We start from the raw sequence: 16,014 nt of genomic DNA on the forward strand, positions 1-16,014 counted from the left end.
CGAGCAGCGGCCCAAACCCGACCACCACCACGAGCCCGAAAACCTGGAAAGGGCTCCAACAGAGCTTAATCCTTTTGATATCTGAGATATTTGGGATATGTAAGTGAATGTTCCTCTGGAGAGAAGTATGAAAGCAGCAAGGCTACAGTCATCGTTTATTGATCTCTTAAGACAGGAAATTATGTGTGAGATAAGTCAGCAAAAAAAGAGAAAATAATACAAGCAATCATCGAATATCAAAAGCATCATTTAAAAATTCACGAACAGAATGATAACAATTTTTCAACAACAAAGCTTCCACACTCTACTTGAATTATCTAAAATTCGGAGATCGAATATGGTAAGGTAAATAGTTATACAATTTTATGCCCTGATATGTAAGTGACATTTCAAATTTTCTTGTCCTGTTGTCTTACTTAGTTGAACTTGTTGATTAGAATTATGTTCAAAAAAAATTTTTCCACCCTTCTTAGATTTTTTATTTTGGATTTATCAAACTATAATCATTATTATTATTTATTATTTGAACCGGGGTCGTTGTGGCTTGATTAGCCTTTCGGGAACTGCGACCATGTAGATCTTTTGTTCTCTACCCTACTCATTCATAGGAACCAAATAAGGTCGTTAATGATGTTGATAAAATCGACAACATCCTTAGGGACCTTGGCCGTTACCTCGTGAGTATCCAGGACCGGTTTCCCCATATGGGCGGTTCTTAGGCCAGCCAGCTCCAGACACTTGCATACCATGTGTTCAGCTGTTTCTGCTTCTGATCCACAGAGCCTACAAATCTCATCTGCTGACTTCCCCATACTATACAAATTATATTTGTACCGGCAGTGAACTGTCAAAAGTCCCACCATCACCCGAAGCTCAGCTCGTGACAGCTTTAGCAGTTTTCTGGTGTAGGTCGGTGAAATCATCACGAATTTCTTTGACTGAGTAAGTCCAGGAGTGTTTCTCCAGAGGGATATTCTGTTGTTTAACTCCAAAGTTGGACCGCTGCCTTATATTGGTGTTTGGTGTTTTCCAAGCCCACAGAAAGGCTCAGGTCCAGCAGGTGTTAACCGTGATGTCCTTTTTGCAAGTTCATCGGCTTTCTCATTTTCTTCAACACCACAATGCCCTGGTACCCATAGTAGAGTCACTTTGTTGTCTCTGGCCAGTTGCTTTATGGTATTACGGTACTTCCATGTCAGCAGAGATCTCTGGCAGTGTGATTCCAGGGACCTCAGCGTGGCCTGGCTATCCGTGGTGATGTAGATATGCGCCCCTTTGAGGTTCATTTCAAGACACTCCTGAGCGCATACGTAAACAGCCAGTGCGTCGGTCTCTAAAATAGAGGGTTCACTTCCCAGGGCTTCATAGATCCTCAGTTTAGGTCCATATACGCCAATGCCAGTGCCCCTTTCTGATTTTGATCCATCAGTAAACTACGTGGATGACTTTTGTCCAAACGATTTACGAAACTTATTGCACTAGGACGGTCAGATATGACCGTCTCAAAGGGCATTTCGAAATCGAAGATGATTGGCATAACATCCGATGATTTTGACCAAGAGGTTTGAGTCCAATCGATATCAAACTATCATAGTTTGATAAATTCCAAAAGAAATTGTCCAAAGAATTGTCGTTCCAACAATGCGAGCTAGTCATGAACTGGCGTAGGGAATCCCAGAGAAGTCGAAACATCCAAACGCAACTGTAGACCGGTTTCGAGATCATTGTCCCTCGCCAGTACAGTGTAGCGCTGAATATTCCAACTGGAGGATGGGGTCTTAAATAAAAACGAGACGACGTTTTGAGAAATTATCTACACGATGCGCCATCTGTCCTGCAAAGAACCAAAACCTCAGTTTCTCTGCAGTCTCCTACACCAATTCATGGGAGTCGAAGTTTCGCATTATTGTAACGACAATTCTTAGGATGTGTTCTTTCCAGTTTGATATTTCCATTTCTACCCAATTGGCACTTGGAGTACTGTGTATTCCATTTTCATTTTATTCATTTTGGATCAAATTATCATTATATTATCAATATTGAATGCTTTATTTGGCTGAATTTCCGAATCCATGAGAATTTAAAGTAATCCCATATAGATCCTCGTAGTGCAGCTGTTGTCCCGAAAACCCATCGGTCAATTCCCATAAACCCGAACCTAGGTTGTCGCGATCACCCCTCGCCCCGTCGTAAAACCTCGCAGCCCCTACTCAGACAGACCTATCCATCCAGAGATTCAATGGATAGCATGGGGTCGTAAATAAATCTGTAAACGTGGCACGGTCGGACCAGGAACTCTTTCAATCACGACCGGATCATCGATTATTGATGAAATTTCATCCGAGGCGACACGTGACCCCATTTATCCGCGATATTTTTCCACTCACCCCCTCCCTCCTCTTCGCGGTCCCCCTCGTTTCACGGTCCGTTTAAGGCAGTGTGCGTGAGCGCTTAAAGGCTTACGCCATTATCCTAGGTAATGACACAATTAACTTTCCCGAATAGGATCTCAAAGGGCGGTGAGACTTGGAGAGAATACCGCAGGTCTTACGCCAAAATTACCAGCTTGCAAAATGAAAAAAAATTATGGGTTGCCTGGGTTGGTAGCACTTACGTTTTTCAATGAGCGTTAATCTGGCACTCGATCTGGCAGTTAACAGATATTGTTACTATTTTTTATCACCAAACAAACACCTTCGATTTGCGCAATCTGCAAAACATTAATTTCTATTACTCTTACTTTTTTTGCCTTTTGTTCTTGTAACCGAACTGGATTCAAATGAATAATGATTAATGACAATGCATTGCTACCAGGTAGCCCATCAAAAGAAAATACAGGCCATCAGTTGAATGTATTCTATGCTGCTCAAAAATTCAAGTGGATAATTTGCGTACATGTAATGATATGCAGGGTGAATCCTGATAAACTGTACAGGGTGGGCAAATTTCGATGTTTTAGCACTACAGCTTTTAAACCAGAGGACAATAGTAGTAGTGATTTTTGGCCACTTTCTTTTGTTTTCGAGTTATAAGCAAAAATTGGAAAAATGGCGATATCGAAATAAATTCGCTAATACTGATGATAGAGCTCTGAAATTGAAACATTATACAGGCACTTTTTTACGTACAATCCAGTGGCGTGCTCGCCTTTTTAGCAGGATTTTTAATTACGAAGCTATTACCCAAAATTATGTTTTTTTGAATGGAAACACTAGTTTTCTGTGTAATGTCATTCTTTCTATGCTTTTTACCAATTTTCACAAAATTTGAATCAAGATATGTATATTTAACAAATTTTCATAATAATTAAAAGACTTTTAGAAGGAGACAGTGGTAATCATACGATGCTATATGTTTCTGTGCTTATCAAAAGTTGAAACCATAGAAATACTGAGAAAAAAGGTTTTTGACCATTTTCTATCATTTATATTGATACAAACCATATGATGTTATATATTTTTGAAATCAGTAAAAATTAAGCTTTCAAAAAATTGCACAGAAAACTAGTGTTCCCATTTAAAAAAACATAACTTTGGGTAATAGCTTCGTAATTAAAAATCCTGATAAAAAGGCGAGCACGCCACTGAATTCTACGTAAAAAAGTGCCTGTATAAAGTTTCAATTTCAGAGCTCTATCATCAGTATTAGCGGAGATATAAATTTATTTCAATATCGCCATTTTTCCAATTTTTGCTTATAACTCTTTTTTTTTTTTTTTTTAGTATGTCATTTATTTGGAGAAATTACAATCTACTCATAATGGTATTAAGTAATTTTGATGTAAGTTACAACATGAAAGTGAAATGTCCAGTGACATTTCTACTTATTCTGCACTAGTCTAGTGGTGCTGTGGGAGATCTTCAGGCCATGATTTTTTGAGTCTTCTGATGTTTGGTCCTCCTGCGTACAGATTCTGGATAAGATCGTTAGAGTGTCCCTGTAGTCGTTCTTGGTATTTAGCAGAGGCGGTTTTGATGACATCAGTTACGTATGGGATTTCGAGATCTTCATGTAATCTTTGGTTTCTAACGTACCATGGTGCGTTAGCTATTGTTCGAAGAGTTTTTGATTGGAATCTCTGAATTATTTTAATTCTCGTTGGTTTCGCACAACCCCATAATTGTACGCCGTATGACCATATCGGTTTTAAAATTGCTTTGTACACTGTCATTTTGTTTTGGATGGATAGTTTTGATTTTTTTCCGATTAACCAGTACATTTTTTTGAGTTTGATGTCAAGATGTTTTCTTTTTGCTAATATATGTTTTTCCCATGTGAGCCGTTGATCTAGGTGCATGCCTAGGTATTTTACTTCCTTTTTGGTAGGTATTGCTTTTCCATTTAAAGTTACTTTGGGGCAAGTGCTGGTTCTTGTGGTGAATATGACTTGGACTGATTTGGTCTGATTTATGGTCATCCTCCATGTTTTGTACCAGTTGTCAAGTTTGTTTAGGTGATCTTGAATGTTTTTGGAGGTGGCCAAGGGGTCGTCATCTGAGGACAGTATAGCTACATCATCAGCAAATGCAGCAATGGTTGTATTCGGAGTTTCGGGCAGGTCAGCTGTGTAAAGTAGGTACAGGAAAGGCCCTAGGACACTTCCTTGTGGTACGCCTGATTTGAGGGAAAAGTATCCTGATGTTTCATCATTGTATTTGACGGAGCACTTTCTATCGGAGAGGTAGGACTTCAGTAAAAGGTAATAGTTGTTATTAAGCTTTCTTTTTATTTTATAAAGCAAACCTGAATGCCAAACTTTGTCGAATGCCTGGGAGATATCTAGAAATACGCCGTTGCAATAGCATTTATTTTCAAGAGAGTTGGCTATTTCATTAACTATTCTGTGGGCTTGGTTAATTGTTGACATTTTTTGCCGAAATCCAAATTGGTAATCAGGAAGAAGGATGTTCGTTTCATGGTCCTCTTGAATTCTTTTTAGTAGCAGTCTCTCAAATATTTTTCCTGGTATTGACAGAAGGCTAATTGGTCTATATGACGCTGGTTCGTGTAGTGGTTTGCCATCTTTGTGTATCATAACCATGTGGGCATATTTCCATAATATGGGAAAGTAACTTAGATTTAGCATTCTATTGTAAATGGTGGTTAGGAACACTATTGCTTTTTTTGGTAGCCTTTTGAGGATCTGTGCAGTTATCAAATCATAACCAGGGGCTTTGTTGTTTTTTAGTTTGCGTATTTCAGCTTTCACTTCTTTGGGAGTTATTGATTTGATTGGTAACGATAATTGGCATGATGCTTCTAAAAACTCTTTGACATCGATTGTTAGCCCTGGTGTTCCTTCAGGTTCTACAAATACCTTAGACAGATGTGAAGCAAAGGCATCCGCCTTTTCTTTGCTTGATCGTGCCCAACCATTGTTTGTTCTTATCGGGCTGATATGTGGTGTTGGTCTTTTAAATTTTTTTTTGTGGCATTCCATAGGCTGTGATCTGCTGTAGTCAAGCTTTCTGTGTAGGCTTCGAACGACGCATTTTGGACATCTCTTTGTGCTGCCGAGAGAACCCGAGTTAATCTTCTATACTGATGTAGATCGTTGATGTTTCGTGACCGTTGCCAAATTCGCCTTGCCCTTCTTTTTTCAGATATAAGTTGTCGTATGTGGAGAGGAGTGCTTAAATAATTTGATACTTCTTGTGGGTTCAAGGGAGTAGCATGCCAAGCTGCTTGTTGAATCGTACTGGTGAAATGTTCCACTGCTTCATCTAATTGAGTTGGGTCTTTAATACTCATGTTGCTCAGGTTTTCAGTAATATAGTTGCTGAAGTGTTCCCATTTTGTATGTTTTGAGGCTAATTTGGGTGGAAGCTTTGTTTGTATGGGTATACTGTTTAGGCTAACAACAACAGGCGTGTGATCAGATGTTAAATCATAATGTGATTCCACTAGGCAATTTTGTGTTGGAATACCGTTCGCTACAAAAAAAATCAAGAAGGTCAGGTAGTTTTCTTGGGTCTGTTGGCCAGTATGTGGGCTCTCCGTTTGAAAGGTGTTCATAATGTTTGTCAGTCATAGCCCGGTGTAGGTTACGCCCCTTGGTTGTTGTAAGTCTGGAGCCCCAAATTGTATTCTTGGCATTCCAGTCACCGCCCACAATGAATCGGCTTCCAAGAGTGCTGAAGAATTCCTTATACGTGTCTGTTGAGATTGTATGTCGTGGTGGACAGTATACTGATGTTACGCATAGATTTCCGTTGTTGGTTTTGATCTTAACAGTCGTAGCCTGAATGGCGTCCGTTTGAAATTTTTCTAGTTCGTGATGGGATATGCATTTTTTTATTATTATAGCTGATCCTCCATGAGCAGTTCCATCAGGATGAATTGTGTGGTAGACTGTGTAGAATGGAATAGTAAATACTGTTCGATTGGTGAAATGTGTCTCAGAAATCAGTAGGATGTCCACCTTGTTGAGATCTAGGAATGTTTGGATCTCTTGTTTGCGATTCATCAGACCGTTGGCATTCCATGTTGCAATTCGGAGAATATTATTTGCCATTGCTTACAAGGGTAGTGAGTAGATTCAACATTATGGTGTTCTGGTTCAGTAGTTGTGTAAACAGGCTTTTGAATTCATCAAAAAATGCTGATAACTCCTGGTTAAGGTTGGAAGGTGTCTGTTGCTGATTTTTATTAGTTGTCGCTTCAGCATAGGTTCGTGGAATTTGTGTTTGTGGTATTTGGTTGTTTGATGGTGTTTGGGTTTTTGGCGGAAGGCTTGAGGTATTAATTTGTGGGCGAATGGTGTTTCTGGGATGGCTTTTCTGTACAAGGTCTTTATATACTTGGCAACCCCTATAGTTGGCCGGATGATTACCGTTGCACAAGACGCATTTTGCTGGTGTATTTTTCTGTTTTTGGCAAATTTTTGTGTCGTGTTGTTCTCCGCATTTTACGCAGTTGTAAGGTCTGTAACAGTATGCTTTGGAGTGGCCGTATCCCTGGCATCTCATACATTGTATCAATCCTCGCTTCTTTCTTGGTGGTTCTATGTTGACTCTGGTTCTATTTATAAATTGAATATCATAAACAGTTTTGTTGTTAGGTTGGGGCTCAAGATCAACGAAAAACATATGCAATGGTTCTCTTGTTGCTCTATGTTTCACATTTATTATGTTACGGACATTGTGTCCAGCTTCGTGAAGTTCGTTTTTGATTTCCTCAATCGGAACTGTGTGATGAAGGTTCCTAATGACCACTCTATATGCTCGTTCTTCGCGTATTTGGTAAGTGTGGTGGATTATTTCTTCCTTTCTCAGGTGTGCAGATAGTTTTCTGTAGGTGTCTACTGTGTGCGCGCTTATTTTAATTTTGTCGTTTGCTAGCACTCTTGTGTGAAATGAGTCTTTCTCTATTATCTGTGTGAAGCTATTCAACATTGCCTTATAGTCAGCAACGTCGTAGATAAAAATCGGTGGTGGAGTTGGCATTTTGTTTTCGTTGTTGGCTTGTTTCTTTTCATTTCTGTTGATATTATCGTTTTGGTCGCTAGTTGATGTTGTTGCTAGCAGTGAGAATCTGTTATTTGTTGGTGTTGTGGGCGGACTAGGAATTTGGGTGGCTGATCTCTTGCGTTTTTTCGCCACCTGCCAGGTATTTTTGCTGTTTGTTTCCATGCTTTCGTCAAGATGTGGATGTATTTGTTGCAGTGATAAATTCCTTGAATATCCTTGATTTATTTCGCTTGATGGGAAACCTCGAAACGGGTCGCTTATTTGGTCATCAGACATTTCTTATAGGTGTGTGGAACACTTTATATTTATCTGTTATCGTCCGGCACGCGCCAGATCTGATAAAAACATCACAACAATATGTTCGCTTTTCAGATTAGAGTTTATTATCGGAATATTATTGTCTTTTCTCACTTTGTTTCGCGAAAACTTTGAACTGTTTTATTTTTCACTTAATTCAGAATTTTTGGCAAGCTAGCTCGATCAATCCGGGTTTTTTAACGCCTGGAGTCGGTGGCTGATTGCTGTCGGATTCAAAAATATTCGAAAACGAATGCTATAATAATCGACGCGTCCGCATGAGTTGAACACACGTTGATGAATGCTTATAACTCGAAAACAAAAGAAAGTGGCCAAAAATCACTACTACTATTGTTCGTTTCTCAGAAAAAGAGAACGAGAATGGGGTATCAGATTTTGTGTATCTCCTCTGGTTTAAAAACTGTAGTACTAAAACATCGAAATTTGCCCACCCTGTACAAGGTGGGCAAAATACGTTGTCTACTGAGGGGATCTGGAGAACTGTAAGAGCTAGAAGAAAACGGATAACACATTTTCTAGCTCTTTTTCAGAGAAACAAAGAATGTTGAAAACCGTAGCCTCCTATGATCCTTCGTTTTTGAGTTATTATCAAAAAATGAGATAAGATTTCGAAAAGTTCTCATAACTTTTTTGTCTTTGAAGTTACAGATCTGAAACTTGAACCTTCAACAGGCACTTTTTCACGTAGAATCCACTGACGAACACAAAAAATTGTTTAGAATCTTGGGCGAACTTTAGTTTTTTAAACTTTTACTGAATATTTTATTTCTGAATTGGAAAAAAATCTTTTGTCGGTAGCTTCTACGTAAAAAAGTGCCTGTAGAAAATTCAAGTTTCAGATCTGTAAGTTCAAAGACAAAAAAGTTATAAGGAGTTGTCGAGATCATCAAAATCTCATTTTTTGCTTATAACTCAAAAACGAAGAACCGTAGGTGGCTACAGTTTTCATCATTCTTTGTTTCTCTGAAAAGAAGCTAGGAAACGTATCATCCGTTTTCTTCTTGCTCTTATAGTTCTCAAGATTCCCTCAGTAGACAAGGAATTTTGCTCACCCTGTACATACAGTGATAGGTGACACTCATGATGGGTTTTACACCGTTCGGATGATACAGGGCATTTGCAGTTTTGGTCATATTTTCAGAATGCTCCATTTGACAAATGAATCATCACAAATTCATGTAAATTGGTGTACAGGATGACCACATGGATCTCTAAGTAGATGTGGTCAGAGGTTTCCAATCTCTAGAACAGGACTCGAATTTTCGAATATTTTCAGACATCATGATGAAAATCACCCTGTATATGGGAAATCTGATGTTCTATTTCAAACTGCATTATATATTCTTCAATATAGTCCTATAAAATTTCATGGCATAACCACAAATTCTGAGAAACAAACATTTGATACTGGCACTCTGGGAGTGGATTATTTAACGAATTTTTTTCAAAGGAAAACCTGTACAGAAGGATATGAAATATTGTAGCCCGTGTGATGAAATCAGCATCTTGATGAATGAAGTACAACGAAAAAAAAACAAGAAATAAGAGAATCACAGAAGATTCAACAGATCAATACATTTTTGGGCTCTGACATACTCGTAAACATGACTCATTGATCTTCCTAACACTTCCGGTTTATTACTTATTACGTTGCATGCTGCTTCAATTGTTACTTAAAGATGATCTCTGGAATCAATATCCGGTATCCGCTTTATAAGCCAAATCGTCAAAGTAGCTCCATAAGAAATATTCCAACAGAAGAAAAAAAAATTGCGTTTTTCTACATGAATTTGGGGTTATTTCGAAAAATGGTAAATAAAGAAATAGATATAACAGTTATCTACGACTCGCACATTAAAATTTTTTATACAGGGTTGAACTTTGACTCGTACAAATATTTCAATATTAAATTCTTGAGGTCAAAAGAAACACCTTTTTCCTTTACCATTTCTTCAGAAGCGGCTCGGTTTGAAAGATACAGGCTGTGGAAGAACCATAAAAAAATGTTATTTTTATTTCTATTTCACAAAGTGTTTTATCGAATGAAAAGAATTTCGGATTATATTTTTTCATTTATTTGATGAATCAAACACAAGATATCACCCACTTCTTCCAGTTTTCACATTATGACCATTACGTACCATAAAAATACCAAGAATTCAAAGAACCCAACTCTTGATACTAAGTTGGATGCTGTGTAATGAAAATTCTGTAAAATAAAAGTGTTCATCTTATTTTCCTGTATAATGCGTATAATTCGAGTAATTTTAAATTGGGTTGTTTGGCTGATAGAACTCTGTTTAAAAGATCCACAGATGTGTAGTGTCTGAGATAACAAGTTATTCTAAAGGGAATTTTGTTTTTACAGAGGTGACACAGCTCATTATGAAAATTAAAAATGTTTTATCTTTTTATCACGTCCGAATGGGAAAAAATTGTAAAGACACAAAGTGTTTCTTTTGACCTCAAGAATCTACTGTTGAATTATTTGTACGAGTCAAAGACTCACCCTGTAGAAGAACCGCATCAAGTTCAAAATTCAGACTGGATCATCTCACCTCAAAAACTGCGGTAGAAAAGTCCACCTCGTGTTGTTCTGCTTCAGCGTGAGGTGCAGCTCGAAGGTGCAAGCCGTCGACGGGTCGCACCTCAGCATACCCAGGCTCATGCACTCATCGACCCTCTCGAAGAAAAGGTGCAACCCGCACCCCCTCAGTCCGCAGGGTTCGTTCTCTGCCATCGAGACGATGTCTGCAGCAATCCTCTGCAGGAGGCCGCAGGGCAGGAGTACCTCGCCACAGAAGAGATGGGTGCTCTTGGCACGCCTCAGCTCAGACTCCAACCTCTGAGTGATGGACGCTATGACGGGGTACTCGCCCTCCTCTGATATGGTGTAAGCTTCGTAGTTCCAGTCTGGAAAGAAATAAGATTCATTGGTGATTCTTCTACATTCTGTGTCATTAATCTGGTCAAGAAACAATGTGTAAAAATGAGGAAAGTTCTGTGTGACCTGAAGTCAGAACACGGTTGTTCAAATTCATAACCAGGACGGCCAAATATTTATCCCAGAGATCCAATAAAGGTGAAAACAAGTGGGCCAATTCAGAGGGGTCTACACCGTTTCAATGGTCAGTTCAAAAAGAGAAAATGAATATCTTACGTCAAAAACCACTAATTCACATGGGGTTTTCATTATAATTCAATTCAATCAGTTCGTCATCGCGGAAAGTAAGAAATTTTTTTATTCCTCAAACGGAAAAAAAATTAAAAAATTTTATTCATTGAAGAACAGATATTCATTCATGTTTTTAACTTTCCGAAGTGGAATTATATCTTCTATGAATTTCCATAAGAAAAAATTTCTCGAAAAGTGTCGCCATTGGCTACCATTCGTATCCTGGTGAAATTGAAAAAAGACGTTCGTTAAATGCTGCCATCTTTTCTACCAAAGTGGACACTATTGTAATGTTCGTAACTTCTACTTATCGTTCAGGTGTTCTGGCAACTCCCCACATTCTGATAGTCTTTCCCCCTTTCCCTTTACACCTCATGGCGAGAAAGTCCCGTGGTATAAACTCCTCTCAACTGTTTTTCACTAGAATGAGTTATTTAAACCACTACCCGCGTTTGGCTATAACTTGAACATCTTCAGGTGACTGAGAGTGAACTTGGTGAACTTAACCTTCACCCATCTGAAGATTCTCCTGTTAAAGCCAAAATGAGTAGTGAGTTAAGTAACTCATCCTGGTGAAAATCAGATAATTCAGTCTATAGTTCACCGTTTAACTGCCATCGATCTATATTTCGCGATCTGAGGCTAGATCATAAAATGAATTGGATCTTATCGGAACATGTTCTTATGGCAAATAGAATTCTAAGCAGTTTCTCTCAAATGCAAGGGAATATGGTCTAATTCTATAGTTCGAGAATACAGAATCTAATATCCATAGGAAATGTCACAACAAATTCGAGAATCAGGCACCTAACGTGGATTGCCAAAATTCCCTAACCTCTTCCGGCGTCTGCTGTCAGTGGATCAAAGGATCTGGCCTGCGGCGGCAATGCATTCATTTATTTTATGAAGGTACACATATATTTCACTTCGACCGGATTAAGATGTCTAAAACACTGGTGTGTGCACTTGTCACTTTTTGCAAGCATCAACATTTGAGAAAATCGGGGATATGGGATCAGTTTCGTGGCGGCGCCACCATGTCATTTGCTTCGTTCTATCCTTGTTCTACCTAAGGAAGTCCAATGATACTCTCTCGTTTTGTTTTGTTTTGCGTTAATATCGAACATCGATCAACGAATTCAAAATATGAACTGGCTCATTTTGTCAGCTGTTGCAAAAACAAATCTGTCAATATTTCAACACTATTGAATGAGGGTTCGAAGGAGTATTTAATATTCTTCTTCAAGATAATTTCCGTTTCACAAATTGAATTCATGAGGGGGGTAATTCAATATGATTTTAATAAAACACAGTTGATTGGTCAAATGTCCAATATATTCAGTTGACGGAAAGGAAATTTTCACTATATCTACTCATGAAGAATATTTGAAGAACAGACTAGAATAGATTTATGTATTTCTGTTTCTCAATACATGCCCGCAATTCACATTACGTATTTCCAATACAGTTTCTTTGAAATATTGCTGAAGTTGCCATAAACCTAGCTATATCCGCCCCGAATGTTCATTCATCTGATTTGGTTCTGCCTCAAATTCCAAGAACATTGAATTCTTAGCTGTAGTTCTTGATTGTATTGTTGAGTAAATGAATGTTCTACATCCCTTTTTCGAAACTAATACATTTTCACACACCAATAATCGCTTATAAATACAACATATCCGTAAGTCGTACGAAAGTATTCAAATAATTTTCAAATATCAGTTGACAATGCTCTGTCAAATTCTGAACAGCGCTACCTACATTGGGAAAAATGAAACTAATCCGATATCCCCACGAAATTAAAAACAAAATCGAATCAGTGAATACACCAGAGTTTTAGACATCTTAGACCGGATAAAAGTTATCGATTGAAATTTATTTTGGGAGGATTTTGCATCTCTTCATAAACTTTTTAGGGTTTTCACTCCCAATCTCTGAAACAAAATCAATTAAAAGTGAAATCAACGATTTGCTCCTGCGTAAATTCTAGCACTAATTTGTCAGGAGCAAATTAACTAGAAAAAATTGTTGCCTGACAATGAACTCAAAATAAATAACGTTGAAATTATAATTCTTTGTAACGTTTCGGAGTCTATATCAGACTCCTTCATCAGACGAAAAAATCTACTTTTGAAAATCTTCTGAATTGTTGACAATTAATGTCAGACAAAAAGCGACAATTCAGAAGATTTTCAAAAGTAGATTTTTTCGTCTGATGAAGGAGTCTGATATAGACTCCGAAACGTTACAAAGAATTATAATTTCAACGTTATTTATTTTGAGTTCATTGTCAGGCAACAATTTTTTCTAGTTAATTTGCTCCTGACAAATTAGTGCAAGAATTTACGCAGGAGCAAATCGTTGATTTCATTTTCAATTGATTTTGTTTCAGAGATTGGGAGTGAAAACCCTAAAAAGTTTATGAACGGCCAAAAGTTGTTCTCGTAGAACGTTCAGCCACCTGAAAATGCTCCTGTTCGAAACAGAATCCTATCAATCCAGGTAATTCAGTTAAATTATTTGAAGAGAGGCGTCAGTTTGGCGCAGGAAGCATTTTTGACGAATGAAGTCAGTTTGGAGGAAGACGTCACTTTGATGGAAGTAGTCTGCGAAGTCTGTTTGGCAGAACACGTCATTTTGACGAAGGAAGTCAGTTTGACCGAGGAAGTCAGTTTGACGGAGGGAGTCCGTTCGATGGAAGTAAGTTTGACGGAAGACATCAGTTTGACGAAAGACGTCAGTTTGACGGAAGACGTCAGTTTGACGGAAGACGTCAGTTTGACGGAAGACGCCAGTTTGACGGAAGACGTCAATTCGACGGAAGACGTCAGTTTGACGGAAGACATCACTTTGACGGAAGACGTCAGTTTGACGGAGAAGTCAAGTTAATGGAGGTCAATTTGATGGAAGTTTGATAGACGACGTCAATTTGACGAGAGACGCAGATGGACGGTAAACATCAGTTTGACAGTAAACGTCAGTTTGACGGTAAACGTCAGTTTGTAAGATGTCAGTTTGCAAAAAGATCATTTTGACGGAAAGTATGACAAGGTTAGTTTGGCAGGAGACGTCATTTTGACGGAGGAAGTCAGTTTGACGGAGGAAGTCAGTTCGACGGAAAACATCAATTTGATCGAAGACGTCAGTTTGACAGACGACTTCAATTTGACGAAAAATGCAGTTTGATGGTAAACGTCAGCTTGACGGTAAACGTCAGTTTGACGGAAGACGTCATTTTGACGAAGGAAGTCAATTTGACGGAAGACGTCAGTTTGATGGAGGAAATCATTTCGACGGAAGACGTCAGTTTGATGGAAGTGCGTTTGACTGTAAACGTCAGTTTGACGGTAAACGTCAGTTTACAAAAAGTTCATTTTGACGGAAAGTATGACCAGGTCAGTTTGGCAGAAGACGTCATTTTGACGGAGGAAGTCAGTTTGACGGAGGAAGTCAGTTTGATGGAGGAAATCATTTCGACGGAAGACGTCAGTTTGATCTAAGTGCGTTTGACGGAAGACGTCAGTTTGACGGTAAACGTCAGTTTGACGGTAAACGTCAGTTTGACGGTAAACGTCAGTTTGACGGTAAACGTCAGTTTGACGGATGTCAATTGTGACATTGCCTCCAGTTACAGAGCGTCAAGAAACATTTCTGGCGTGAAAACGGGGGATCCAACACAACTTTAAGCCACACATGATATTAATAATTATCAATATTCAGACGAAATTTCCTGGTTTGGAAATCCTTGGTTCATTTTTACTACTACTGGGTTTCAATTCAATTGAAACGTTTCTTTTTTGATATCTAGAACGAAATTTAAGATGCCTACAACACCGAAACCATCAACTGATGCGTTGGGACCCTAAACCTTCCTGGAAAATTTCAAGTTCCATTTGTTCCTGTCTCTTGGAAGTTTTAACGGTCGGGCGAACTGAGATAATTGATTTTGAAAAGGAATTCATCACCGAGTCAAACCCAATCGTTTGAGACCATTTTCGTATGAAAATTCGAAAACTACAGGAGGAAGAATGAAAGAATCACTGACGTGAAGTTCATAACAGGAGCGGTTATGATTCCAAACTTGCCCAACTCTGCTTTTATTAAGAAACTCACAAAAAAATGAATATCAGCCGATCGGAACGAAGTCGTTTATTTTCATTCAGAACCTTCACCCTTTTTCTATAAGCTCGCCCGTTAAGATAACGAAATCAACAAACATCTAGACCGGCCAACACCGCAAACTTTCTTCGTATATGGTCAATAACTGCCAGGCCGAGTCGAAATAATCCTGTCATCAGCTCCAACTCCGAGACATGCCGTATCCTGTTATCCTTTTATCTAAATTGCCCCGAGGGGGGAAAACAAACTTCTTCGTTTGGCACGAAACCCCTTCCTAATCCGGTAGCGTGCGCTGTCATTTTTGATGGCTTCCAGAGAAGGCCGGAGAGAAAAAACATCCTTATAACTTTAAGGGAAATGGGAAAGCGATGGAGGAGAATAGTTCATTCAATTATATGAGTCAGGGATTCATACGAAGCTATCAGTTTTCTTCCTTGTGTTTGATGTTTTTTCATCGAGCCCAGGACCTTCCATACATTAGGATTAACATACGATACGCTCATCCCTACGCACATAAGCATTGTTCTTATGATGAACGCGTAGGAAGAATATGGGGAAAATCCATAAAGGGAACAATAATCATCAACCAAGTTATGTATTGAATGATTACCTATTTCTCTAGAGCAGTGGTTCCCAACTAGTGGTCCGTGGACCACCAGTGGTCCGCAGAAGCCAAAATATGGTCCGCGAACTCAAAACATGGAACTTAATTCGAAGTCCGCGAATGATTTACAGTTTTTTATTTAAGATTTAACCGCTGCTCTCAGACCAAACTGTTCAATAGATGGCATTAGTGAATATAATCAGTAGTACAGTCAATACAAACTTGTTGAAAAATTTGAAGACGTCGCAAATACACTGCGCGAAAAAATTAACGCACATTATGGAAATCTCAAATTTATTCTACAACTGAAGGTGTTCTCAATGATAATT

General features: G+C 38.6%; 1 protein-coding gene across 1 annotated transcript in view; it reads right to left on the minus strand.

Annotated features, from left to right (window-relative positions):
* Positions 1–16,014, minus strand: part of LOC123316655 (protein charybde-like) — a 30,439-nt gene that overhangs the window by 6,969 nt on the left and 7,456 nt on the right. Inside the window, exon 2 of the mRNA XM_044902842.1 lies at positions 10,346–10,700. Within this exon, the coding sequence (XP_044758777.1) occupies positions 10,346–10,700 (355 nt within the window). The remainder of the gene's footprint in view (positions 1–10,345; positions 10,701–16,014) is intronic.

This window comes from Coccinella septempunctata, chromosome 7 (genome assembly GCF_907165205.1).
Source record: "Coccinella septempunctata chromosome 7, icCocSept1.1, whole genome shotgun sequence".
In the NCBI taxonomy this organism is placed as follows: domain Eukaryota; kingdom Metazoa; phylum Arthropoda; class Insecta; order Coleoptera; family Coccinellidae; genus Coccinella; species Coccinella septempunctata.